This window comes from Lonchura striata, chromosome 2 (genome assembly GCF_050655825.1).
Source record: "Lonchura striata isolate lonStrDom1 chromosome 2, ASM5065582v1, whole genome shotgun sequence".
Taxonomy (NCBI): domain Eukaryota; kingdom Metazoa; phylum Chordata; class Aves; order Passeriformes; family Estrildidae; genus Lonchura; species Lonchura striata.
The window spans coordinates 129877843-129904562 of record NC_140704.1 but is presented as its reverse complement, the minus strand read 5'-3'; the positions used below and the strand labels follow the sequence as shown (position 1 = coordinate 129904562).

Here is a 26720-nt window from a genome sequence, read left to right as displayed (position 1 = left end):
ATTAGTTTTGCCCATTTAAATATTTTTCTGTTTCCTCTGCTGATCTTAATGGTGAAAGAAAATATTTCTTAATCATTGTCTTAAATTCCTTTAGTTCTATATTTGGAAAGCATTGGAGATTTCAATTTTAAAAAGCCTTTTGGAGGATTTTTTAAAAATTCCAAGTCCAATGTTACTATTTGACACAAAATAGTAACATTTTTCTTACATATAAAGTTTTTCTTACTGCTGTCACACTTAACATGTTTAATTCTTAACCTTTCTTCTTTTTTCTCAAAAGATTTGTAACTGTCTCCATTCCAAAATTACGTGTTTGCTTTTAGTCAGCTTTCTTTCCTAAATAATTTATCTTTTATAAAAAAGAATAACAACATCTGTTAGGACTTGCTATATAACAAGCTTATATATCTACTTTACTTTTCAAAAGACAGCGGGTAATTTCAGCTAAGAGGACACAGAAAAGGTAGATGCAGACTGAATTCCCAAGTATTTCTACAGGGGTATATATTGAATAGTATTCTTACTGTCTTTCCCTTTACAGAACTATCAATAATTGGACTAGGAACTAAATCTTATAGGAATTGGTCAGTATATCTACATATATATATATGTCAGTATGAAACAGTCTAAATTACAATATACATCAGAAACTACCATCTTCATAAGTACAAGACTGCTGACTGTTTCAGTAAAAGCTATAGAGGAAATATACATAATTCAATTTATAATTGCCTTTCTGAGGAAAACACCCATACCCTGAGATTTCTTTGAAGCAATCCTTTGCTGAGCAATCCTTTATCCTATCCATTGCATTCACTAATATTTTTGCATTTTAGTTTTGCATAATAGTTTTGCATTCACTAATCTCCCTAGGCTTTGCAAAAGGAAGTGTTATCACATCACAGCAAACAGGAAAGCTAAGGTGAAGTAGCCTCTTCCAAAACTTGATAGAAATAGCAGGGGAGGAAAGGACAGGGATTTTACATAAGTGACATTCTTAGAGTAAGCTTTAAAGTCTACAGTACTGCCAACGTCTCAGCTAGAGGGTCCCAGCCTTTGGAAAGGTGTAAGGCATGAGGCTGACTGTCTCCACTGCCCTGGCATTGCACCAGGCTGCACCTGACTGAGAGGATGCACAGAAGTCCTCTTCCTTGGCCTTTCCTTGGTACCATCATGTTGGGATGAGGGGAATGCCACTCATGCCAGGATGCAATGCAGAGGACACCCCTCTCTACATGCAGTGAGTTGCATCTTCCCAGCACTCATGCACTTAGTGATGACATGCAGAGAAACTGGAGCTGATTCCCCACCCCGCCTTAGATGCATGTGTCAGACCTCTGAGTTGTCTTTGGAGCTGTGTCTGCAACACAGTGCACTTCAACTGATTCCATAACATGAATATTGGAAAGTGCTTTTGACTTGGGAGCAGCAGTGTGCAAATGTGGCTGTGCCAGTTCCAGACTTTCACTGCTAATGATTCTGCCTGTGCTGCTTGCTTTATAGAGCCTTTCCTGCTGAGGTCTTTGATGAAAAAAATTCTTCTACTTTTTGTGTTGTATAGTGTGGATGTATGCGAAGTATGTCAAATCCACAGGATGAAATGACAGCATTGAGCAATCAGAGTCTAATGTACTGTATGTTAACATCCCCACTTAGCTGTCTGTAATGGGGAGTCCGGTGCCTAGTGCAAAACCCACCATTCTTGTTAAACTCAGGTTACCCTTATTGATAAAATCACTTCAGCTGGTCAAGTATTAGCCATGGTGGGAGATTATATTTACAAGTATTTCTTAATTACAAAATTTCAACTCCCTACAAATTCAGAATGATAGCTTCTTACAGACATCCCTCATATCTGAAGAGGAGAACCTGTCTCTTTAAGAAAAAGGGATAATGTTATCTGCTCTCCACTGCATGTAATAAGATGAGGGAATTCAGGATTTAGTAGCTTCTTCTGCGAATAATGCTGTTCAGGATATAGAAATTCAGGTCTTGGGCTGGCTAATGGGACACAAACCTGAAAAAATTACAAGCAGGTTTCAGTTGATTTTGCAGTAAGCAGTACAAACTGGTTATTCCCATGCCCCATTACGCCAGACTTGCTGTTGATTCTGCTCACTAACTGACTTCTGCTGCTTCACTAAAAGATTTTTACTGTACACACATTATTAAATAATTTTTTTAAATGCAAGCAAATGAGCAACTAAAGTTCTTTCAGCTCAAAGCAGAATAAGAAAACCGGGAAGGAAGGGAGAGTATAATAAGCTAAACTGCTGACTGTTCCATTAATATTAGGAATGCATAGAAAGGTATAGACCTGACTTTTCAAATATTTCTTAATGTTGCTCTAGAAGAACTTAGGAGTTTAACATCACAATGGTGTTAAATGAAATGCCTTTATTTCATGAAAGGTGCAGCCTCAGGCTGAAAACCCAAACATTTCTTAAGGAAAAATCCTTCCATCAAAAAAATCTGTATTTGTAAATACAGCCCGCAGAGTATACACATGGAAGATAGAGACTTGGGACTGTGGGAAAGCATGTGTTAATAATGAAAAACTTCACCATTTTAGAATCTTATTGAATTTTGAAAATCAGCAGTTAAAAAAAAGTAAAAAAAAAAAAAAAGCACTCTACACTTTTACATATGTAAAATAATAAATGTAAATAAATTTAAATTAAATTTTATTTCCTTTCTAAAATCACCAAATATATTTTTCTTCTTTCTCCTCAAACATTCCTATGCTTAATTGATATTACAGTGTATGAGGAGTATAGGTCTAGGCACTAGTTACAGAACATCACAATGCTGCTCTGAGCTTATTTTGTTAATCCAGACTGTTGGTTCTCTGTAGTTACTTGTAGGAACCATATAGACAGACAGGTCATGATTATTTCTTACCAGCTCATTGCTGCCATCCTCATCAAAATCCTCCTCTATCCCATCAGTCATATCTTCTGCATCCCCATCTGCATCTGGCCCTCCTTCAATTGGCTCTTCCGTAGAGTTATCTGCATTCTCTGATATGCATTCCTCTTGAATCAAATCAGCATTATCTTCCTTTTGTTTCTTTTCTGTAAGGAAAACATACTCTATGGAGATTCAGTAGCCTTTCCTATTGGTGGCAAAGTGCTCTGCAGAAGAAACCTGAGCTTCCATCTCGAGATGTGCTAGATTTGTAAAATTCTCTGTGATAATGTCTATCAGGAAAATATGATTGAGAACTTTTCTTTCAAAAATTAGTGCATAAATAAATCACAATATCAATATGCTCATCTACCCCGTCTATGCCATGCAGTGGATGAAGGCTTGATTTGCCAATGGATCCAGCTTTTTGATTTTCCGTACTTTGCCTTGGAATCCAATTGGCATAGTCACCAGATGTTTATTCATGTGCAGCCAATGAAAAGTACATAAATAACTATTATCTGATAAGGCTGTTAATTGCCAATATATGAATAAGAATTTGTATGAATTTAATGTGAATATATCCTCACAGTAATACAGGTAATCAACAAATACTTTTAGACAGGTAAACATGTTTTTGAGAAGTATCTGTTACTCCTCATTGATACAATGTGAAGTAACTAGAGAATGTCCCCCTCCAATCAACCAAATATTGGCTTCCTATATTTTCTGCAAAGTGGTAAAAAGAAAGACCATTTCCATGCCTGAAGGCTGAAGAATCTGTTCTGGTTGACTTCATGAGGGTAGCTGCATTATTGTGACTAGGTATTGGGAAACTCCTGGATATGCTGAGGAACTTCATCCAAACAGCAGAAATCCAGAGGAAGATTGATGGAAGAATGACAAGAGACAGACTGGCTAGAAGAATGTTTGTAGGGATCAGAGTCTTATTTCTATGCATGTCAGGAACTTATATGAAACACTTTATGTACTCAGAGTGAATTAGGCCAGAGAACTGGTTGCATATAGCTAGAAAAATAATGTCTTTTCAGTCTGAGGGTAATCAATGACAGAATTTCTAGAATAAAATATTTCTTCCTTTGTAAGACTGACTGCTCTGTAACACTAGTAGTTCATTATCTATCTTGTTGGACAACAAATGAATTAAGTGTTGCCTTGAAACTCTATATTTTTGAAGCTCTATTATTTTTTACCATGAGTTATTACCAGCTACACATACTATTTAAATCTGATGGCATTTTTCTTTTCCATAGTCTTAAACTAAGATATTTGTTTTACCTTTTGACTTTGCACATTTATTTTGCCACTTACATTAATATCTTTAGTTTTCATTAGTCTTTAGTCCCTCATTTTCAACTTTGCTTACTGAAGGAACAGAAAAATTAAGCTTTCCTCCCTCAGTCACCTAATGTCTTCAGAAAGATTCTTAGATTTAAAGAGTACAAAGTCATCTTAGACCGTAGCTCTGACAGTACTGTAGTCATATATATTAGCAGAAGATGCAGCCCATGGAGCCTTATCTTCTATTGTTAAGGTGCTCCATACAAGGACATGCTAGTTTTAAGTGATTGTGTTACTTGCCTTATATACAAGTTAAAATGGATTGAATCACCTATGCCTTCTATGTCTGACCCTACCACTTCCTTTCTTAAGCCACTTCTGAGATCACTCATCTCTGTCAATGACAACTGAATCAATTTTGGTCAAGGCTTTTAAAAACAAGTTTTTTTAATTGATAGACAATACATTTAAATGGGAAACCTTCTAAGATACAGCTGCTAAAAAATTAGGTCACTTACTTAATTGCATTAACGAGAACATAGACCAGGTTCCTCAGAGAAGGCTAAAATACCATCTCAGTACCTATCTCTTTTGGGCTCTTCTGAGAAGCTAAACTCAGGTACCTAACTTTGAGCCTAATTAAAGCCAAATCTCTAATATTACAGGAAGAATAGTCCTACTTTTTTTTTTTTTTTTTTTTTTTTTTTTTTTTTTTTTTTTTTTTATGTCAGAACAGCTTATTCCCAGCTTCCCGGTTCATATATTTGCAAACAAAGGAGCTACTTCTACAGTTTTTCTATGTACAGGAAATCCTATCTTCTATATTCTTCCTATTATAAAGATTAGGGGTTGATAACAGTAAAAGTTAGAACATCAGCTTTTACTGCAAGGAGAGTCTTCTTGCAGCTCTAGAGCAGTAACCAACATATGCACTGAGCATGTCCAGCCTGTCACATCACATTCCTCTAGAAGTAACAGCTTTTAGGATTAAAAATTAAATATTCTTCAGGAGAGCAAGTTGAACTTAGAAAACCAAAAGAGCAAGATGATGGCTTGATTTTTGCTTTATATAAATGAGACACAGATCCTCTCTCTGATCCCAGTCTTAGTGAGGCCACACCTTGTGGCAGAGGAAAATGAAAAATAACATTGCCAAACCATAGAGAAGGAACAAAATCATCTCATCATCTCCCATCTAACAATCTAAATGAAATAGTTCAGCTACTGATGCAGATTACACAAATCTTTTTGGATCTGCAGACTAATCACCCAGGCTGCATAACCCCCTTCATCAGCTCAGGAAACTTAAATGTGTTTCCAGGCTTACTGGTATCTTTGAGGTATTTTTCTCCTCACACCTTCCAATGAGAGGCAAAGAATATGAGAGATGGGTTCTGCACTGATGTTTTAAAACATCAATATTTTGAAAACATTTTTTAATATCTGAGGATATTCATTGCATGTCTTCAGAAGCCATAAGACTATGACTCAATACGAATCAATATTTTCCTCTTTGACATGATTTCTTTTTAAATTACATCACTATGGTCCTTTAGCAAAAGTGAAAATTGGATATCAAAGGACAATGATATGCATACTGTTTTGCATAGTAATGGATTTTTTATAAAAGTTCCCCAAGGTAGAGATGTATAGTCAGAGTGCTTCAGTGCACAAATTATTCAATGGAGTGCCTTGCAATTACATCTTCACCAATTATGCCAACTTTTATCCAAACTGCACAAAGGACAAAATAGAATCTAATGAATACATATTGTGTACAGATCTCCTGAAAGGGATAATCACACTCTCTACTAACGGTTTACCTCAGATTTTAAAAAAGCCCCCAAATTTGTGAGATAAACTGTAACAGCTGGGGGACTGGTCCTTGTATGTCAACTTAGAAAATGATTGTAAAGAAAAGATAGTTACTTGGGAACAGGTGACATCTGTATATAAATTCCTATTTTGACTGTGCCAAGTTTGTAACCCTCAACTGCTAATTCCCAGTAATGTTTTAGACAGTCTTGATAGAATTCTCTTTATGTGTCCTGATGGGTTTTTGGCTTCATGTAACTGACTACTGTCCAGACACCCAGGCAGTTGTGGTTTCTGAGGCAGAATTTCTTTCACACATTTCACACAAAATTCAGAAAAAAGTTTTATCCCAGGATGGAGGGGTGAAAAAAAAAAAATTCAGTTTTTCATGAGATAAAGCACCCTGCTGACTTTTACAAAATCAACTCAGATATAAAGCTCCTGAAAAAAGATATATGTGATCTATAAGGAAACAGCAAAGAAAATGCCACAGACAGACATAAGAACTGAATTTGTTTTTTATATATACCATGGTGAGAATACAACTCTCAGGATGACTTTAAAGTGCTACCAGGTGAGGTCATTCATCTAACAAAATGAGCAATGCACTGACTTGATTAAATTATGAAGTAGTATTGGATTTTTCATTCCTAGGGTTTGATTACGCAAGAAAAAAAAAAACTAAATTGGAGCTGTAACTAGTTTTACAAAGAGGCCCAAACTTCACTCAATAACTGAAGTTGGAAAGTATCTCTGTCCAATCCTTCTTCAAATCAGGGACAAACTCAAATTGTAGCCCAGGTCCATGGGTCCTGAGCCCAGTGAGTTTTAAATGTTTCCAAGGATGGAGCCAGTGTGATCTCTCTGGTCAACTCACCATACTGCTTAGTTGGATCTCTTTTCCTTATATCAAACAGAATTTTTTTCTTTGCTTCAGCTTGTGACTATTACCTACTGCTTATTACCCAGGCAATAATTCTTGATATACACCATCTATAAATACTTAATGTGTCTAGCACAAGCATCACCATAGTCAAAAACTTCTAGCTTAATTCTGTTCAGTCTGTTTTTTAGTGATGTTTAGTGTTTACAGAACATCAAGAGATTATTTTTCCTACTACACCATAAAAATGATTCTTAAATTATGATGCATTTTCTGTGAAGAATATCAATCTATTCTCCAAGGAGTTTTACGTAAGAGTTGATTTGCCTTGCCTCAGGCCTCCATTAAGTACCAAAATTTTAGAAAGTTTCCATTCTCTTTGGTCTGTCTACTTGACTGGTAACAAGATTCTAATTTAATTCATTTCACTAAAAATGGCTTTTACCCACCTGTTTCAGCTTTTTGCTGCTTTTCAATCTTTTCCAGTCTCCCTAGCAAGGAGTCAATTTTTGTTTTGATTTGAGTTAATTCTTTCTTGATTGTTTGCAACTCATCTGATTTCACTGTGGAAGAGAGCAAAATGCAAAATATGAAATAAACTATATTTGTGATAACATCCCCCCTCCCCAAGAAAAACAGGCTCTTTTTTTCTTTTCTGTCTGGTAGAAATTCTACTCTTTCATTTTTGTCAATATTTTCAGAGATTTAGCTTTTAAAATTAACATTGTTATTTAAAAATGCAGAATCCTAGAAAACCACAGGATTCTAAGGCTTAATGGCAACAGTCCATGTAAGGTGTGTTGCTCAGAAATAGTAATTTCAGGAAAAACCTCTCAAAAACGTCTTCATAAATCCAAGTAACTTTTACTTAAAGACAGCCTATAGTGAAAGAATAATTCAAATATGATAGACATGTCACAGTATTGCAATATTATTTTGCTGGACTCTTTTGTAATAATATTGACAATAATAAAAAGGTCCCTTACAGTATGTATTTCTCAGCAAGACTGAATGGTAATATAAGTGCTAGGCAGCCAGGAATGCAAGGTTATGTTCCAATCAAAAACTCATTGCAAGAGGTGTCATGTTTTGTTGCTGCAAAATATTTCAATTCAGTTTCAGTTGATAATTTCTTGTCCTTTTTCCAGCTATGGATAATATATGGAAATTTTATGATCACATCCAAGGACATGGAGGCATCACTTATAGCTATAACTATTAGCTGAAGTTTCCAAATCTTTATTGCAATGCTTTACTCTTAATTTTTGTTTATTAATGTGCTCTCATTGTCTAACCTAAGAAGGAGTAACAGCTCTGGAGATGTTTTGGCTTCAAAGGAAACAGTGTTGCAGCCCTCAGAAATTACCTTATTATTTTGGCATTATCAGAACATGTGTTTTATGCTCAGAAGGTGGCCCAAACAAATACACTTGCCCTGTTTGTGCTAGGATATCATGTGGAAAATGTCAAGAAGAGAAAATGGCAACTCTGTGCTAATATGGGAGACTAAAGCCATTTATAAAGGACCAGAGTAGGAAACAGAGCTGTCACTCTTATAACTCTTCTAGGAAGAAATGGACCATCCTCATGAGGGACTGATAGTGGAAGAGCACTGAGCTCTGTTACTCCTCCACCACTGCTGTAGGAGGATGTGCATTGACTTTGGCGTGTGTATTGAGAGCACAACAGGAGGGTCCTTATTGAGCCTGGGAAAAGGGATGCTGTGCTATGAAGAAGAACATGTTCCCTTTCTGTCAAAAGTGTCTTCTGGCTGCATCTTGCTGCATCAGTCCTATTCTCCAGTCCTTGGCCATGTCTGTTATCTTGGTGTCTCAGGTAATTTGTATTGGACAGTCATTCTGATGATGAAGTGTGAAGACAAGCTATTGCCTGCTTCAGTGATAGTTGATGAATAGATGTTTGCCTCAAATTAGCATTATTCCAAACTTGTAGCATATTCACAGAGGTTGAAACCAAAGATTTTTATCTTAGAGTTTGGGCCATGTGCTTTATAGTATAACATCTCAGCTAAAAGCAGTAGGTTGCTATATGTGATTGTTTAATTGTGCTCATATTGAGAAATTGCATCATCTCACAGTATAGGATGAAACCTCTAATCTCACATTGAATGAACACAATAACTTAAAGAAAAAAGCATATTTTTCTATAAAGCTAAAATTTTTCTATAAAACTTTGTGCGAGACTCTTATATGCTATAGAGTATTTGATGGAATAATTTTGTGTATTTAAAGAATGACGTTTTAAAATGTTCTTAGAGAAATAATGGGTCATTCCCCAATCCCACAGATCTGAAACAAAATGCTAAGATTCTGAAAACTATATATTTAGAAGACTACTGATTTCCCAGGGGCAGTGGCTGGTCCATGTTGGAGTAGCAAGGTAGCTCAGAATCCAGAGTGAAAGGGTGTGAACTGCTCCAGTGGGGAATGCTAAGTGCTGGCAGCAGCCCACCATGAAGCCTGTTGGCAATACATTCCGTGCAGCCAAACTGTTGTGTCAGGGATGCTCCCTTGACTGGCAAACTGCAGGCTGGCCAGGCCCGAAAGGTCAGACCCAGAAGTGACACTGCAAGGATCCAATGGTATTTATCTCCAGTCTAGTAAGCAAAGCAGAAAACATTTGAACTTCTCAGTTTGACAAGGAAACATGCTCATGCCTAGCGCTGTTGTTCAGCTCAGGTCTGCTGCTCAGGGGCTTCTATGTGGTGCCTTTGGAAAAGCTAGGCTGGGAAGAAGATGGCACCAGACGGAATAAGACAACAACGAGGATTCAAGGAACAAACCCTAGTGGAATAGGACAAGGGGGTGCTGGGTAACAGATGACTGAAGATGAGCCAGTGTGTGCCCAGGTGGCCAAGGTGTCCAATAGTATCCAGGCCTGTATCAGCAACAGTGTGGCCAGCATGACCACTGTCATGGTCCCTCTGTACTCAGCACTGGTGAGACACCTTGAGTGCTGTGTCCAGGTCTAAGCACCTCAACTGAAGAAAGACTGAGGTGCTGAAAAGTCTCCAGAAAAGGGCAATGAAGGCAATGAGGCTGGTGAAAAGCCTAGGAGACTATGAGGATACTATAAGAAATGTTTGAGGGAGCTGGGGTTGTTTGGCCTGGAGAAAAGGAGGCTCGGGGAGACCTTATCACTCTCTACAACAAACTGAAAGGAGGCTGTAGATAGGTGGGGGGTGTCCACTTCTCCCAGATAACTGGTGATAGGGCAAGAGGACATAGCCTCAAGCTGCACCTGGGGAGAGGTTCAGGTTGGATGTTAGAAGTAATTTTTTTATGGAAATGGTTGTTAAACATTGGAAATGACTGCTTAGGGAGTCACCATCCCTGGAGGTGTTAAAGAAACCTCTATCTGACATTAAAGCTATGGTCTAGTTGACAATGTGGTGAGCAGTTAAAGGCTGAACTGGACAATCTGGAAGTCTTTTCCAATCTAAATTATTCTATGATTCTGTGATCATAGAGTCATTTACTTCAAGTTAACACTTAAAAGGTAATCTGTAATTTGAAAGGTAATTTGTAATTTGAAAGAAGAATGAAAAAAAATCTCAACCAGTCTGCGCAAGTGCCAAACTTTCATTCTGTTTCCAACATTTTGATGGTGTAATTATTTGAATTGCTTATTGCTTTACCTTGCAGTGGATTGTACAAGTCTTCAAAATTATTCACCTAGAGAAATTCCACTCTCAATTATACTATAGTAAGCAGCAACTACCAAAGACAAATTATGAAGGACCCTGATGAAAAATAAGTTGAGCATGAGCCAGATCTTTTCCTTGTCTCAGTTTAACCGTATCCAACAAGTGAGCACCACACAGTTGCTCACTTCCCTCCAACATCCAGAAGAATGGGAGGAAGAAAATAAGGAGGGTAAAAGTAAGAAAACAAACTGGTTGAGATAAGAACAGTTTATTAATTGAAATACATTATAATGATGATGATGATGATGATAATAGTAATAATAATAATAATCATCATCAGCAGCAGCAGCATCATCATAATCATAATCATCATAATGATAATCATAATCATAAAGGAAAACAACAGAGAAATAAATAAAGTCCAAGAAATAAAAGCAATGCAAATGAAAACACCCACTGACAGATGCCCTGAAGAAGCCCTGGCCAACCTTCCACTTATTGTTGAAGATGATACCATGGTCTGGAACATCCCTTTGGCCATCTAGGGTCACCTGTCCCAGGCGTGTCCCCTCCCTGTTTCTTGTGCATCCCCATCCTGCTCATTGGTGGGGTGGGGTGAAGCAGAGAAGAACTTGACTCTGTGTAAGCTCAGCAGTAACTGAAAATCACTGTGTCATCAGCGCTGTTTCCAGCACAAATTCAAAACACTGCCCTATAGCAGCTACTGAAATAAAAATTGACTCAGCCCCAGCCAAACCCAGCAGACCACTCTACCCAGCACTTGTGAGGCCACATGTGGAGCACTGTGCCCACCTCTGGGCTCCCCAGTATGGCAGGGAATGAAGAAGACAAAGCCAGACTCTTCTCAGTAGAACCCACTGATACACCAAAGACCTTTGGCATAAATTAAAGCACGTGAAATTTCATCTAAGCACCAGAATTTTATTTTTTTCTTCCCATGGGTGTAGTCAGTCACAGTCCTGGGAAATTTGCTTTGCAGGGCATTTGCACCAGAAGAGCTCCAGAGGTCCCCTTCAGAGGTTCCTTCCAAACTCAACTATTCTGTGAATCTGTGATAGCACTTGGCAAGAACTTCAGACTTTTAAAGCAGTGTTACAGCAAAGATAAAATGTGAAGATTATAAATTCTGTCCTCTAGGTGTCCTGCTTTGAGTATATAAATTCTCCTTTAAAACATAATGTATTTTTTAATTGATCTCAGTAAGAAATAAAGCCATTGGTAAACATGACACCAGAACTGCATGTATCCAAAATATCTGTTCATCTGCTTTTGAGCAATAGAGTAGGAAAAGAAAGTAACTTACTCAGTGGGAATATTTTCCTAATTAACAGATAAAATAAAGGATGGCAGATAACAGAAATGCACATATTGAAAGGGAGAATAATTATTAATGAAACTAGTAATGGCTAAATATCTTCAACAACTCTGATGCAAAAATGTAAATAAACAGGTGAAATTTGATTATGACATGAAATTGAAAGAAATCGCTTATTCAGAGGAAACTGGAATGGAAGAAGAGGTCAGGTGATTTTAAGGAATGTTACGTTAGAAAAAAAGGTTGAGATTTCACTGAAAAAAACCCTACACTTAACAGCAGAAGTCCTGCTCTTAGCTCCAAGGCTCATCAGCAGATGAAGACAGTGACAGAATTATCCTTGTGTTGATAACAGGCTATCACAATTTGCAACCATGAGAAGGAAAATGCAGTGCTAGGGTGTGTCAAATGAAGTATTGCTAAGGATGGAGAACTGTATTGTCTTTGTATGAGGACCTGGTGAGTACAGGTTGAACCACTGATTCTAGCAGGTACATGTGGAGAACAGCTCTGAAGATGACCATAAAAATGGAAAGCCTTTAGTGTGACAGAAGTGTTTTACTTGTTTGCTAAAGACAAAAAAAGGTAAAAAGAAATAACACTTTCATGCTAAAATAGTGTTGGAACAACAACAACAACAACAACAACAACAAAGAATATGAACAAATGAGAAACAAACTAAGCTGGAAGTCACAAGGAACCGAAAAAAACCCCAACAAATCCTAACTACTTTTAAGATGTATCTTAAACGATTTGATGATGCTGCTACTTGCAAGAGTAAGGAATTGGATTCAGTGACCCTTTTAGCCCTTTGTGGCCTTCTAGAATGCATCTTTCATTGAAGCATCTAACACCAAAGGAGACAACCACATTCAGTGCATTATAAGAAGAATAAAATAAGGGTCAATTGCATTTTTAAAAATGAAAGTGGTACTGTTGAATTATAGTTTTTTGTGAAACATACTTTTTGCTGTAACTGCAAATTGATTCATCCACAAAGTGTGAATCAGATTTCTTTTGGAAGAAATGTCATGTATTTTTAAGTAAGTCCTTAATGTTTAATATAAAATATTTTATCATATTTTATTACTGTAGATATCACTGAAAAATGGATCAGCTGAGGAAGCTAAATATAAACTCTATGAGTCAAAATTAAATCATTTAAAGATATAATTCAATACATATTTTAACATCTGAAGTATCTGCTCCTTAATTTCAAGCACACAGAGTATAAAAGATTTGATTAATATTTTCCTCCTGATTTCAGATGTATAAAATGAAAGTCCACACTCTGAGCACTTCAATTTCTACATTGTAATAAAAAGTGAACACTTCCCAGTTCTAAATAACAATTTGAATGCACTGCTTCATACCACTAACATGAAGAACTACTATGTGTGATTTAACCACCAACATGTTTAATTTTGTGAGTTACCTCTGGCAATTTGGAAATGCTAATTTATGTTCTTCTAGTCTTTGGAGTTAAAAAGAAAACAAAATATTGATAATTGTTTGTGGAAAAATTATGGATTTAAGAAAGAAATAAAATCTTTCTTGTGGTTTGGAAGCAGATTTAAAACACATATTGCCACTTCTTAATCAAACAGGAGTTTACTGGGCTGGCAATTATTTTTGCAGATATGCTCATCAATGAGCAAGGCATTTTTGATACTATGATTTTTGTAATATCTTTGTGCAACAGTAAACATCTGCCTTTTGATCTATTTTTCTGAAGTCCTTTTGATTCTGGTGATTTCACTTAGGGGTCTCCTGTGTTCTGACCTTTAGTATGATAAGTATGGGTTCATTTGCTGGATCTACTCTGAGTGTGAATCTCATATCTATGACATTTCTACTTCTGAAAGGTTGCTTAATGGAAGTGATCTCATGAGAGTTTTGCTATATGGGTGTTAAATTTTCCAAGCACAGTCAATACCATTTTGACGATGTTAATTCTAAACTTGCAATTAAGGTGTTTTATGGTCTTATATTTCATTAAGCTTAAAATAGCTTCCTTCCCATGAACTACCTTTTTCTTTATTGAAAAATCCTTTATTTACCTGACAATAAAGTAATATTAGAATTGACATTATATTAATTCAAGGGGTTCAGATTACCATTGTAGAGTAAGGGGCTACAAAATATTAAATTCCTTTCTCCCACAATTCAGTATAACCAGCTTTTCCAAGAAAATGGCAAAAGTTGCAAAACATACCTTCTCTACTTAAATAATTGAAGCTCTAATGGAATGGCTCTGCTATTTCTCTGATAAAGGTCTTCCAATAAGCTGATTACATTTCTGTCCAAGTCAACAAAATCATGTTTCTACATTTATGATGGGTTGACTGGAATTGACAAAAATGGTAGTAATTCTATGGGAAAATTAGGCATGAAAATCTGTATACTGGGTGTCTGACTCCTTTTAAAGATGTGCTACATGCAGAAAGAATATTTTGTGCAATTTATTTTATCACAATAGAAAGTCTGCGTTTTTTTCCAATTGACATTGTAATGAATTGAGGATAGAAACTAACATATGTCAAAAAGCCAATGTTTTAAGTGATGCATCTTGCAGCTCTCCCTTCAGTTAAAGAGCTGGATTCAAGGATGATCTTGTCCAAATACCTGGAGCTCTAAGACTGACACTTTTAGAATTCAGATCATACCTAAATACATTGAAGGATACCTCTACTGAGGAATAACACTGTCTGTTTGGGTCTGGATACTTCTGATTGCACTTCCATTGAATAATTTATAGTTTCTGCAATATTTGACATATTTTGCAGACAGTGTTTTGTAAATCTTATAGTAAGTGTCTGTGGATACTTGGACTAGGTTTGAATCCTATAACCTATGCTATGCATTATTTAAGTCCTAACACAGTATAACAAAGCATATTTTGAAATGCAGACAAAATAAAGCAAATTTTTTAGTAGTTCTGAGGAACAAATATCTGTATGTTAATGTAATATTATCTGTCTAATTGACTACAATAGAAATTCAGGTTTCTGGGTGAGAGCTTTTCTTGAGATCTGTTGGGATACAAATGCTAAGATACCCATCTCTCTAGAAGAATTTTATAGTTATTCTTGTTCTGAACAATGAAAAGAATATATATAAACTTATCTGAAAATAAACTCTCTTTTCATGGCAATGTGCATCAGAAAAGCCCACTGTTAATTAATGCATACTTTAGCACAATTAGTAATTTCAATGCACTGATACTACTAGGTATCCATATAGATAAGACAACAGAAAATGACAAACAAATAAGATCTAACTAAAGCTTTAGTTCACTGTGTGAAACCCCAAAGATCCAAGGACTGTAAAGGACTGACAATGTAATTTAAGTTCTAAGTTTCCTAAAGTGAAGATCTTGAGCTGTTTTCTTTTAAAATAATAGAAGAAAATATGATTTATTACTTAAAATATTGAGGAAAGGGTTGCTTCAAGGTGAGTATGAAAATGTCTAGGCTCATGTTCATCCTCCAGAGAACAAAGGATATATTGCTACTCCCAGACATCCTCTTAGGCTCTGAGTGAGCTTCATAATATGACACCTAAATTTAGATGTCTTCCTGTGTGTTAGGCATCAGAGCTCTTGTTAGTGGACATCCAGCCCATTCATTCCCTGGAGACTTGGAAGTGATTTAATTGTACATGCAACAGAGCCTATCTGTCAGAGCATCATCCTTTCCAAGGAATGTCTTGAGATTCTTGTTCCTGAGTTCACATTATCTTTAGCTGAGTTTACTACATGTCCAATTTTTCAGTCACATGCATTTACACGTTTATTGCATTTTCCTTCAAGGTCTCTGATATAATCTGGCCATACAATAGGATCAAGAATGGATCCTAATGGGCTCACGAGGTCCATCTTCTTTGTTTGATACTAGCATGTAAGATTTGAATATGTTATTCAGAGTGTATGACTGGGTCCTGTTGATGCCATAATTAACTCCTCTGGCAGTGAGATGTACTGTTGATGGGTTCACCTTTTTCATGGTAAGACAGCATAATGTTTTGCTGCCACTCTAGTACTGCAAAAGGCTTATTTAAGTTCCTTCATTCTTTCTAATATCTGATCCCTACCTGATCTTTCTCTTCCTCTTCCAGTGACGCTTCCAAGGACAGTATCACTCCACATAAGGGGCAGGGGAAGACGGGTGGGTGCTGAAAGATGCACGAAGAGGAAGATGAAGTTCCCATGACATACTAGGGAGTGGGGAGCTTGGTGATCTTGGAGGAGGGAATGCCTATTGTTCATCTAGCTCTTCTGCTAACACTTTTATTCACTAAAGAAGGATTAAATAAGCCCAAATTGCCGATCCCATTTGAGTTTTCTTTAAAACAAAGACATTTTGCCTCTTTCTACACTCAAAGGAATCCAGTAAAAAAGAGTACACATAACCCAACCTCCCCTGCCCCCACTACCCAGTCCACCCCTACCAGCTTACATACAACCCTGAGGTCTCCACAGAAATCAAGGTACCTCTGTCTGTCTATAACAAGATTATTATCTTTTTTTTTTTATTACCAGCAATTCACAAGATCTCATTTTGTATGAGCAGTGAGGTTGACAGGAGATTTTAAAAAGCCTTTTTCTGAGGCCAAGGGAGCAGGTCAAATGTTGAAAGAATTTCCTTCAAAAGTGTCATCAATGTGCTCCTTGACTTGCAGGAGAGGCCTGGAAGCTTTGGTAATCAAACCAGTTTTTCAAGCTAGAGATTTAGGCTAGGAAATGACTGCAATAGGGCTATCTATGTAGTGGAAGCTGTTTGCAGAAATTGCTAGGATCATTGTTTCAATAATATTCAACTGATACAAGCAACTCACATTTGGATCCTGAGGAAGAAGCCCCACTTGAAGTGGACCGTGATGCTCCCTTCATGGAGAAAACTCCTTTGCCTCTACGAGTTGTTGTCACAGCCACACGAGGACGTTTGAGTGGAATCACTGCACGGGGCGGTGGGGGGACACGGCCATGGTAATCAAACAACCTAGAAAAGATTAAGTCAGCTGGACTCCATAAAACCCTCTGTGATTTCATGTCATGGGAACTCTGTCAACTAAATTTGCATGTTATCTGAGAAAATTACCCTTTGAAACTGTAATCACTTTATATCAAGTCAAATTAGATTTCAAGGACCTATGCACATTAAGTGCCTTATTCAGATTTCAGACACACATTGGTGTATAGACCAGCTCAGATTTTTTGTGTGTCATTTAAATGAAGGATGTATTATGGGACTCTGCTATTTGCTGTATGGAAAATCCATAACTTGCTTTCCACAAGTCCACATCATTTCACTGCTCACAGCCAAAAGCAGTACATTTTGTTATGACATTTCAGCTCCTTTATTATATGCATGGCTTAAATTCTATCTTTTCTGCTATTCTTAAAGTTGTAAAAGTAATGTAGAAAAGAGAACTTTCTTGAAGACAACCATCACCATAAAGAAATATTCAGCAGTTTCTGAAATAAAAAGAGTCTTTGCGTATGGTCTCTTTATTGCAGAATTAATTGGTGTAGAAATACTAAAATAACCAAGCATGCTTAATTAAAAAAAAAAAAATAAATTGTTCAAACCAAAACCACTGTAGCAGGCAGATATTCAGGCTTTTATCACTACAGTCAATAAAAGATACTCTATGATAAAAATTAACTTTTGTTCCCAAACAGAATAGCCTAATCCTAAAGATACGGTTATCAATAGGAGGTAACTAACCTGTGTAGAGGGAAATAAAGGTAGTAAAAAAGATAGTCAAAGCTACAGATATATTGAGAACATAAAATATATGGATTCTGGATATGATTGGTCAGGAGAAGAAAGTTCAGAAAAGAAAGATTTCCAGTTCACAGTCTGAAGCAGAGGGATAAGCACCATCCTCATAAAATATTCTCAAATTTACTTGCAACTAGTAATTATGGAAATTTATAACCACATTTTAATTTTCACAGTTGTGAGTACTGTCACCCAGCTGGGCAGATAGATACACATTTGAAAACAGACACACAGTAGGCAGTAATTCACTCACCACAGCATTTAACAGTATGATGAATAGAATGTGGAGTCAAATTTAAATCTTCTAACCTATTTTCTGGTAAGTACATACCTAGTACTTAAATCAAACCACACTTCTGTCTGTACTGTAATCCTACAGACAGTGTAATCATCTCCCTCCTTTTCCATAGCTGCCTACAAAATGTGACACAGAGGTCCTGTCACAATCAATGACTGAAATCCATGGCCTCAAATATTACCACAAATGAGCAGTTTCTAGCCATTGTTAGCATAACTAAAAAATTGTGTGTGAAGATGGACACTAAACCATTTTTGTTACTTTTAACACAAATATTAGTGTTTATTGTCACCAATCATTTATCACATTAAATGATCTGCAGGTTAGTCATAAACTCCTTTATGATATTACTGGAAAAAATGTTTCTGAAGTACTATAAACTCTCATGCAAAAGTTCATAATATGATTTTTAGTCTGAAGGTAATATTTTTTTTAGCTTCCAATAGTTTGTGCTTAGATAACATAGTGAGATTTGATACTATGCTTCTTTTCTCAAAATATATAAAAGAATGTTTATCTAAATGACTGTTATCAATCTATTCCTACTTTGTTTGTGAAATTATACAAAGGTTTTGGGCTTGGTATTCCATTTTGTCCTGTTCTGTATATTCCAATAATATGCTTTCCTTTAAAAAACAATGCTTCCATTTATCGTTTTGAAGCACCATGCCTATTTTTCTTGTGCCTGTAATATGAGAAATTATAAAGAGAAATGCTGTTTCAAAGCAATTCTTTGCCCCAGTAATCACTAGTGTGCATACAGCTATGCCTTTTCTTTCAGTCACACTTCTAAATTTACAGTTCTGATCTTGCCAATATGTCTTCATATAGATTTTACTTTGAAGAACTATCCATTCCTGACACCCTTTTTTGACCCCATCACTGCTTTACTCAAGGTAAGAAAGACATATTCTCCCTTCAGGGACCCTGGAAAATCAAAAACATTAATTGGTTGAAATATTAGAAAAGAAGATGTATGGTTTGGGATAAAACATAGAAATTCAGAAAGTTCAGAAGTTCAAAAATTGGAAGAATCCTGACTATATTTCTTAATTTATATTTCCTATAAGTAGTTTGTACATCAGATTCCCCATGGGATTTTCTTTTCCATGACTACTTTCTTGAGATTTTCATTCTTCCCTTCCATTAACTTGTATATAAAGACTGTTTGCCTTGTACAGTTTTTATTTTCAGAAGATCCATGTCGAGCCTTATGGGGCCAACCTCACATGCAGGTTTTCTACTATAGAAGTTCTGCTGTCTTAATTCTGAAAGACTTCTAAATTTAAAAAAATTACACTATTGAATAGATCTATGGATATATTTCCCTGTCAATGGTTTTCCATAACAACACAGTTATCAAGAGAGACACCAAGAAGCAACCCTTAACGTCCAATAAGGGGTTTTTAAATTTTTGTTTTGTTTTGTTTTGTTTTTTGGTGAAAATTAACCATTACAGTTTATCATTTCTGCTACTCATAAAATACAGAATTGAGGGAAAAGCTAGACATATACCTTTAATATTTATGTGGTGTAGATGAGAAACACTATTCTGTTTAAAAACATACAATTCCAAGATGAAATTCAGAGCTGTAACCTTGGAAAAAATAATTAAAAGCCTATAGAAATCAACTTTTTACAGGACATGTGCTACTCCTACTGCAAAGGCTGGGCTGAGCAGGATTAAACTGCTTTGATAGCTTTTACTTCATATGTTCATAATCTATGTTATATCTCACTATTTCTAACTTTGTCCAAAGAGGGCAGGGTGGTTTATATGCAAAGCTAAAACTGGTGTCTCAAATAGAACACACATCAGGAGAAAACAAACATGAAAATATTGTTTCTACATTTTTCCTACTGTATTCCTAAGCAGAAAGGTGTATAGCACATGCTAACTTAACTTCTGGGTGTAAACTGTTCCCTTGCTACTGTCCATTGCTTTACATAGAAGAATTATCAAATTGGAACAGGTTTGGTGGAGCAATGCTTTGTTCCTCTCTGGCTCACTTGTCCTGTGCCAAACCAAGCTGCTCTAATGCAAAGACACAACACTGCTGGATAACACGTTAGTTATCTGTGATCATTCTTACTACTCTTGTGTTGTGGGGATTCTGCTACATCTGAATAAATACATTTTCACAGTGCTGAGCTTGGCTGTGTGTAACTACTCAAAACAGAATCTCCAATTGCTCATGCATCCAAATTATTTTTGTCCTATAGGAACACACTGTTCAGCTTGTGCTTTTGTTTCTTTCAAAGTTCTTCTGGACTTCTATACATTCTTGGAATATTCTCGAGGAGACATTGTGTCTTTTCGTACACATGGATGAAATACAAAGCCAGGAACATCATACTGAAGAATTTTGCAAGCACTATACATCCCAGTAAAAGTAAGCCTGGAAGAACTCTATTAAACTACCATTAAACTGTTCAGCACAGTAAACACCCCAAAAGCTCTTAGAAGGATAAATTCTAAAGATCTGTTTAGTAAGCATGCATTTGGTGGTGGTGATTTCTCTGCGAGATATTAAAAATAGTCTGATACACAATAGAAATAAAGCAATGAATAATCAAAAAAACCAGAATTAACCTGTTTAAGCAAACAATGAGATTATATATCAACATGAGAAATTATGTAGGATGTACAAAAATACAGGCACACATACCGATTGTAGAAATCATCTCTGTAGTAATCATAATCAAAGACATAACCACTGTGGAAAAACAGAGAAGAACAACAAGAATGAACTGGTTTATAGGAAAATACATACTGATTGAACTTCCATGGTAAGATGGGCTTACTCTCAAATTTCTATCCCTTCTTCAAAGTTCTTCCACTTCCTTGTACTGTGTACAATGTACATTATATTTGTCAATGCTGTTGTCAGCTATCATTGTATATTCAGAAATGTGAAGTCTGGGGCATGCAGAACTGTAAACAGTTGACAGCATACACAGATAGGATTTAACACAGTGAGACAGCTCTGTAATTAGAGGATCATTATATTGTAATTCTCTGAGTGATCAAATGAAGTTAGCATTTAAAACTGACACCCTCTTCTTTTCTGGTCTAATATAACATCAGTGGTGTAGGAAGACAGTTAAATACATGAAAGAGTGGGAAATGAGTGAGAAGGTGAGCCAAGACTGTTACTTTGATTCAGAGAAACATGAAATGATTTGACTTCTTGCTGGTCCTTCAGTCCACCAAATTATTTTCATCAAAGAGAGAAAAAGTAAAAATTTAAAAAAATAAATGCCAAGTAAGTGTTAAAGGGAAGCATTTTCTCTCAGGTTCAGGAAGGAATATACATACCAATCTAAGAAAAGACAGGCACCATCAAGGGAAACAAACAAATGTGAAGTTACACAGGTCCATGAGAAAACTACTTTTGAGCTGTCATTAGCAAAGTCAATCCCAGATTCCTGGTTTTCATTCCATTATCAACTTTCTACTTTTGTGGTGAAGAAATAACAAAGAAGTCTTATCTAGCTCATACACCCAAACATCACACACCGCCCCCCCCCCCCACCCCCACCCCAAACCAACAAATCAATGAGCCAATAAAGGCTCTGCATGGAAAAGTCACAAGGGTTTATTTCTACTCTGCCTAGTAACACACTCTTTTACTGTTTTGAGAAGTACAGTAATGAATAGTAAAAGTAAGAAACATCAAGAAAGTATCACAGAAGGAGAAGCTTTAAGTGAAAAAGGTAGTAAAGGCAGAGGTAGAAAGGAGAAAACATAGAAGAAAACTTTCCCTGAATATAACAGGACACTATAGAATGCTAGTGTGGTTTAATAGTTTGAATAATAGCTCTTGAACATTGAGCAAAGTGGGGGTTTTAGTGCATACTCTGAAAAATGTGTCAAGAATTCTACTAAACAGCTCAAGGCACATTTTCTATCTCTACCACACTTCTTTCACATTCAAGTGCCCAATTGCAAATAATAGAATTCTAAGTTGTACTGTCTGCCTGCACAATATTGCAGTAGAAGATCATGAGAGCTTCAGATGACTGTGGCCCTTTTTGTAATTTATTTGAGAAAAGAAATCTGAAGATGCATTTCCTGTGAAACACTGAACTGAACAACCCTGAGAGACTAGAACCCTGCAGCAGGTAAGCCTGTGTGGCAGAGGATGCAAAATACCTTTAAATAATAGTAGGCTGTATATAGTCATGTGTCAGTATCTTAAAGTAAACCTAGCAATTTTTTCCCTAAACTATATGACAGCTGCTGTTTTGTCTTTCACTTCAGTCTGCATGGAACTAAAGTAGCAGGTATCAAAGCTATTATTTTATTTACAGTTCTTCATAGCTTCCTAGTGGTTTTATTTAGCTGAATTATTAATGCCTTCAGTAAGCCCATACTTAATATTCAATGTGTGCTTCCAAGTAAAAGATAACAGACAATTTGGAGGAAAAATATTAAATTTAAAAGTCCTGTCACATGAAACCTTTTGCCTGGAGTTGACATTTATTTGATTTGCATAAAGACTGAACAAATTCACTTTTTCAAGGTTGAAGACCATTAAGCTGGTGAAGAATAATTCACTGGCATCAGTTAGAGTAAGGCTGAAGGACCACTATATTTTTATATAATAAGTCAGCTCTGGCTTAGAGAACAGAAAAAGGACTGCTGGCCCCTCAGTGGGTATGAAAATGTTATGTTGAATGATGATGTTTCATCTGTAATAACATGTTGAAGAGATTATAGTGTGTAAGCAACCAGTACATCTCTCCATCTGCAGCCATAATTGTTCCTATTTTTGCATGTCAAGGGACAGACATAAGACTTTGTGAGTGCTACAGTATAACACCAAGTAGAAAATTAGCACAGATAATCACTGGCACTGAGATCAAGGTGACTACAAAGCTCTTAACCTCTTGAGAGTTATTCCTTAGCAACCCAACAGCCTGTGTAATAGAGGCCACAGGTAATCACTCATACAGTGTTGAATAGCAAATACTCAGCAGGTCAGAAGCAGAGAAAGGTTTAAACAAGCCTATGAACTGGTGGAGTCAGCATTTTCCTAATGGCACTGTAAACAAGCAGATTACTTACCCACTAACATGTGCCTTCTCAACAATATTAACAATAAAACTGCCTGCATGATGCTGATATTAATGGAGTAGACAATAAAAGACACTACATGTGTCTCACAATGAAGCAAAGAAAACCGATCAATAAAATGTGCTTCTACTAAGCAAAAGTCATGGTTCCTTTTCCTAACTTAGTATCACTGAGACAATCTTGTACAAGCTGTCCCTTGTGGTTTCACTAAGTACCATGCGTATCTTTAAAACTCTGTATGCCTGAAGACTAAATGTTTCCCCCTGACCATTTTTTCAGAGCTATGATGCTGTATGTATTCAAAGTTCCTGCACGTATCACCAGTTGCACATGTGCGAGGTGGGCAAATACAGTTATCCTTCTGCATCTTTGAAATAAATGTATGGATTCGATTATATCTTTACCTACCTGGTGTCGAAATCACATTACTACAAAAGTGAGGGCTTCTGGGTCTCTGACCACTCTGCTTGTCAGAGAGCCGAGTCCTCGAAAGCCGGATAGCGTAATGAAATCTTCCTCTATGAAGGCGGGACGACTCACAGGCGGCTTTATTTCCAGGAGGGTTTATTGAGGAACAGCAATTCAGGGAGCGAAGGGAAAACAACCACTCCGGGAGGGAGCTCGCTCTGAGAGCGTCGAACAGGGGGCGGAATCGGGATTATAACGGGGACAAGAGAGGGAGGGTCCAGGCATGAAGCGTTCAGTGAAGGAAGGCTTCGGGGGCAGAGTCAGGGTCGAGTGGCAGGGTTATAACCAATGAGGGTAAGGGGAAAGAGCGGCTTCAGGGAAGGAACCAATGGAGGTATAAAGAACAAAGAATTTTCTAGAACCAAGGGATGACAGACATACTGATTGATAACAGGGGAGGCGGGGAACTACACACCTGTCACCTCCCAGGGTAATTCGGGGGGACAGTTTCCCAAGTCCCCTCCCACACAAAAGTACAATCTTTTTTCCATTCTCTATGCTATGCCTTCAAAAGATGTTTATAAACTATCGATCCTGTTTTAACTTGACTCCAAACATCAGTGGCATAACTTACTTCTGTGGGGTTTTTCTAACTTTAGGATAATTAATTCAGAATAGACCAGAAATACCTTTTGTTATTTTCCTGTCAACAAGACTTTTGTCTTCCATTTAAATCAGCCTTAGCTAAATTGTTTTTTTCTTTCCACAGTTACAAAGAGATTTAAATCATAAATGTTGACAAACAACGCATAATGTGTCTTAATTTAATTGACAGTGCTATTGCCGTTTATACTGTCAGTTTATTCTCTGTTGTGAGGCCTGAATAAAACTATTAAATATAAAAGCAATATTTGTTCAATCAAACTCTTTTTGGGAAGGACATATCAACCTAATATTTGAAACTAGTATTCCAGTAATTTGTGAAATCATTTCTCATGTCATGGGAAAAGAGTGTTAGGAATTGTTCTTGCTGAGAGCAAAAGAGAATCAGTCTAAACTGATATTATGTTAAAAAGGATGCTGATGAGGGTAGCTAGAGGATTTAGAGAAGAAGCATTGAGAGATGGAAACTTTCTCCATTAGAAAATCAATCAGATGGAAGTTACTTCCATAAGCTGTTGAAAAAAATGCTGAAGATTTCAGGCCACTTTTCAGTGGATGGTTACCTACACTGTCAGACATGAATCAAATTGGTGGGCTGAATCCCACCTTTACTTTAAAGAAAATTCAATTTTAGGTAAGGATGTGAATGCTGATAGAAGTGAAGGGACACTGCTGTTCTGCAGTTCAGACTGTATGTTCTGCAGAGAAAGAGAACATTTTCCAGAGCAGTCTTTTTTGCTGACAAAATTACTGCCAAAAGACAAATTATTTCAGTGATTCTTTAAACTAGTATATTAGGAAAAAAGAGTGGGCTGGAGGAGGAAAAATAATTGCAGAGAAGTATTTTATATTCATGTCCGTAATGAAGTTATGAGGGCAAATAGGTATAGTTAAAAAGAAAAGTTTAACACCAAAATCCCCAATCATTTGTCCCAAAATGACAAACAACTGAACATAATCTACTATTTGTATATTTCAATTAAGGATTAAATTGCATAGTAATTTTGTAACTATAAGCTAATAAAAGTTTTTTTGGATTTTTTTCCTAATTCTGCACATTTATTCAATTAATAAGAGCAAGATCTATTTTTTTCCTGAGTGGGGAGAAAATAAGGAGTTAAGTTTCAAACAGTGCAGCATGAAATGTAATATTTTAAATGGATGGGTTTTTTTCTGCAAAACTGAAAAAATCTTTTCAGTTCTAATTCGAAGAGGTGCATTTTGTCCAAAGAGGGCATGTATACATAAAAAAGCTGACATACAGTACTCCATTTTCCATTAAAGTATCTTTCTGCAGGCATGAGGCAGAATTTATTTGCAATATGATCAGGCTGTATTTTTTCTGTCTCTAGATATGTTTCTTCTCTACTTTCATTCTCTCTTCCAAGAACTCTTATCCCAGTGAAATGCATTTTGGGAAAACTGTTGAACTTATTGTGCAACCTGAATTTTAGGCAAACTTTAGGCAAATATTCAAAGTTGCATATACACAATCCGGTACTTAAAACACTAAGACATTTTCCTGTAGAGGATTAGTCAAAGCTTGTGAAGCAGACATTGAATAAGAACAATGACATTGAGATCAATATTCAGACTCTGAGGATCAGCTGGTTTCAGAGCTGTTTATGGAAGCAAGACAGACAATAGTGATGCAGGCAAAACTAAACCCAAACAATTTTCTGAATGGCTAAGTATTAGAGTTCCTCCTAACTAAAACTACTTACTGTGGCTGCAGGCACAGCCTGTGCTTAACAATGTTATCTTGATGCTCTTTAGAAACAAAACAGTAGCTTTTTAATATAAATATACCCATGTAAATCTACTTAATATCTCCCCAGTCTTTCTCTTCCTGTTGCAAAACTATTTTTCTGTCATCTAAAGTATTGTTCAATTATTTATATTTTCCATAGGAACATTTCATAGTAAGGCAAAGAAAAGGATTTTAAGTGGCCCAACCATTTTCCAAGGTGTCCTTTAATTGACTGGGGATTCATAATGTCCCTATGGTATTTTTATTTCCTCAGTACAAGAGAGATGGGTCCTGCCTCTTTAAAATCTGTTTTAAATTCAGTGTGTTCAGAATACTACTGTCAAACCATACACATGTGATTGATTATCCAATTTGCTAATAATGTGTACATTGAAGGAGTGTCATTTGACTTGGTGTGACAACTACAGCAGACTTTTGTTGACAGGTGTAGGATTAAGTGATGAGTTTAGTGTTTCCACAGCATTTCACTGAACAGCACTTTAAATTAAAATCATAGTGGTAGCACTGAAGTTAAAAGACCAACTACTTAAGATTACAAAAACAGAACTCTGAACCTTTATGTATCTTTCAGAGAAGCTATCTTAGAAACACTGAATGAAACACAAAAGCATGGTTTACAAAAACTTAATTAAGTGGAATGTGACAATGTCAGAGTTCATGTAAAAGAAAAAAAAATCTAGAAAATTGCATCATGTGCTTTCCTTTCCCTTTTTCAAAATGTCACAGAATCACAGAATAATGAGGTTGGAAGAGAACTCTAAGATCATCAAGTCCAACCTATGCCCTAACACCTCAAATAGACTA

The 26720-nt window shown here is 36.4% G+C and overlaps 1 protein-coding gene across 12 annotated transcripts in view; it reads right to left on the bottom strand.

The window, feature by feature from the left end:
- Nucleotides 1–26720, bottom strand: part of RALYL (RALY RNA binding protein like) — a 372476-nt gene that overhangs the window by 16925 nt on the left and 328831 nt on the right. For 10 of the 12 annotated variants that reach the window (XM_021550590.4, XM_077783051.2, XM_077783049.2 and 7 more), the window contains 5 exons: nt 20664–20711; nt 16747–16910; nt 16003–16083; nt 7357–7470; nt 2902–3074 (listed from right to left, as the gene is read on the bottom strand). In XM_021550590.4, the coding sequence (XP_021406265.2) occupies nt 2902–3074; nt 7357–7470; nt 16003–16083; nt 16747–16910; nt 20664–20711 (580 nt within the window). The remainder of the gene's footprint in view (nt 1–2901; nt 3075–7356; nt 7471–16002; nt 16084–16746; nt 16911–20663; nt 20712–26720) is intronic. The other 2 variants (XM_085572298.1, XM_085572297.1) reach the window with 1 other exon arrangement.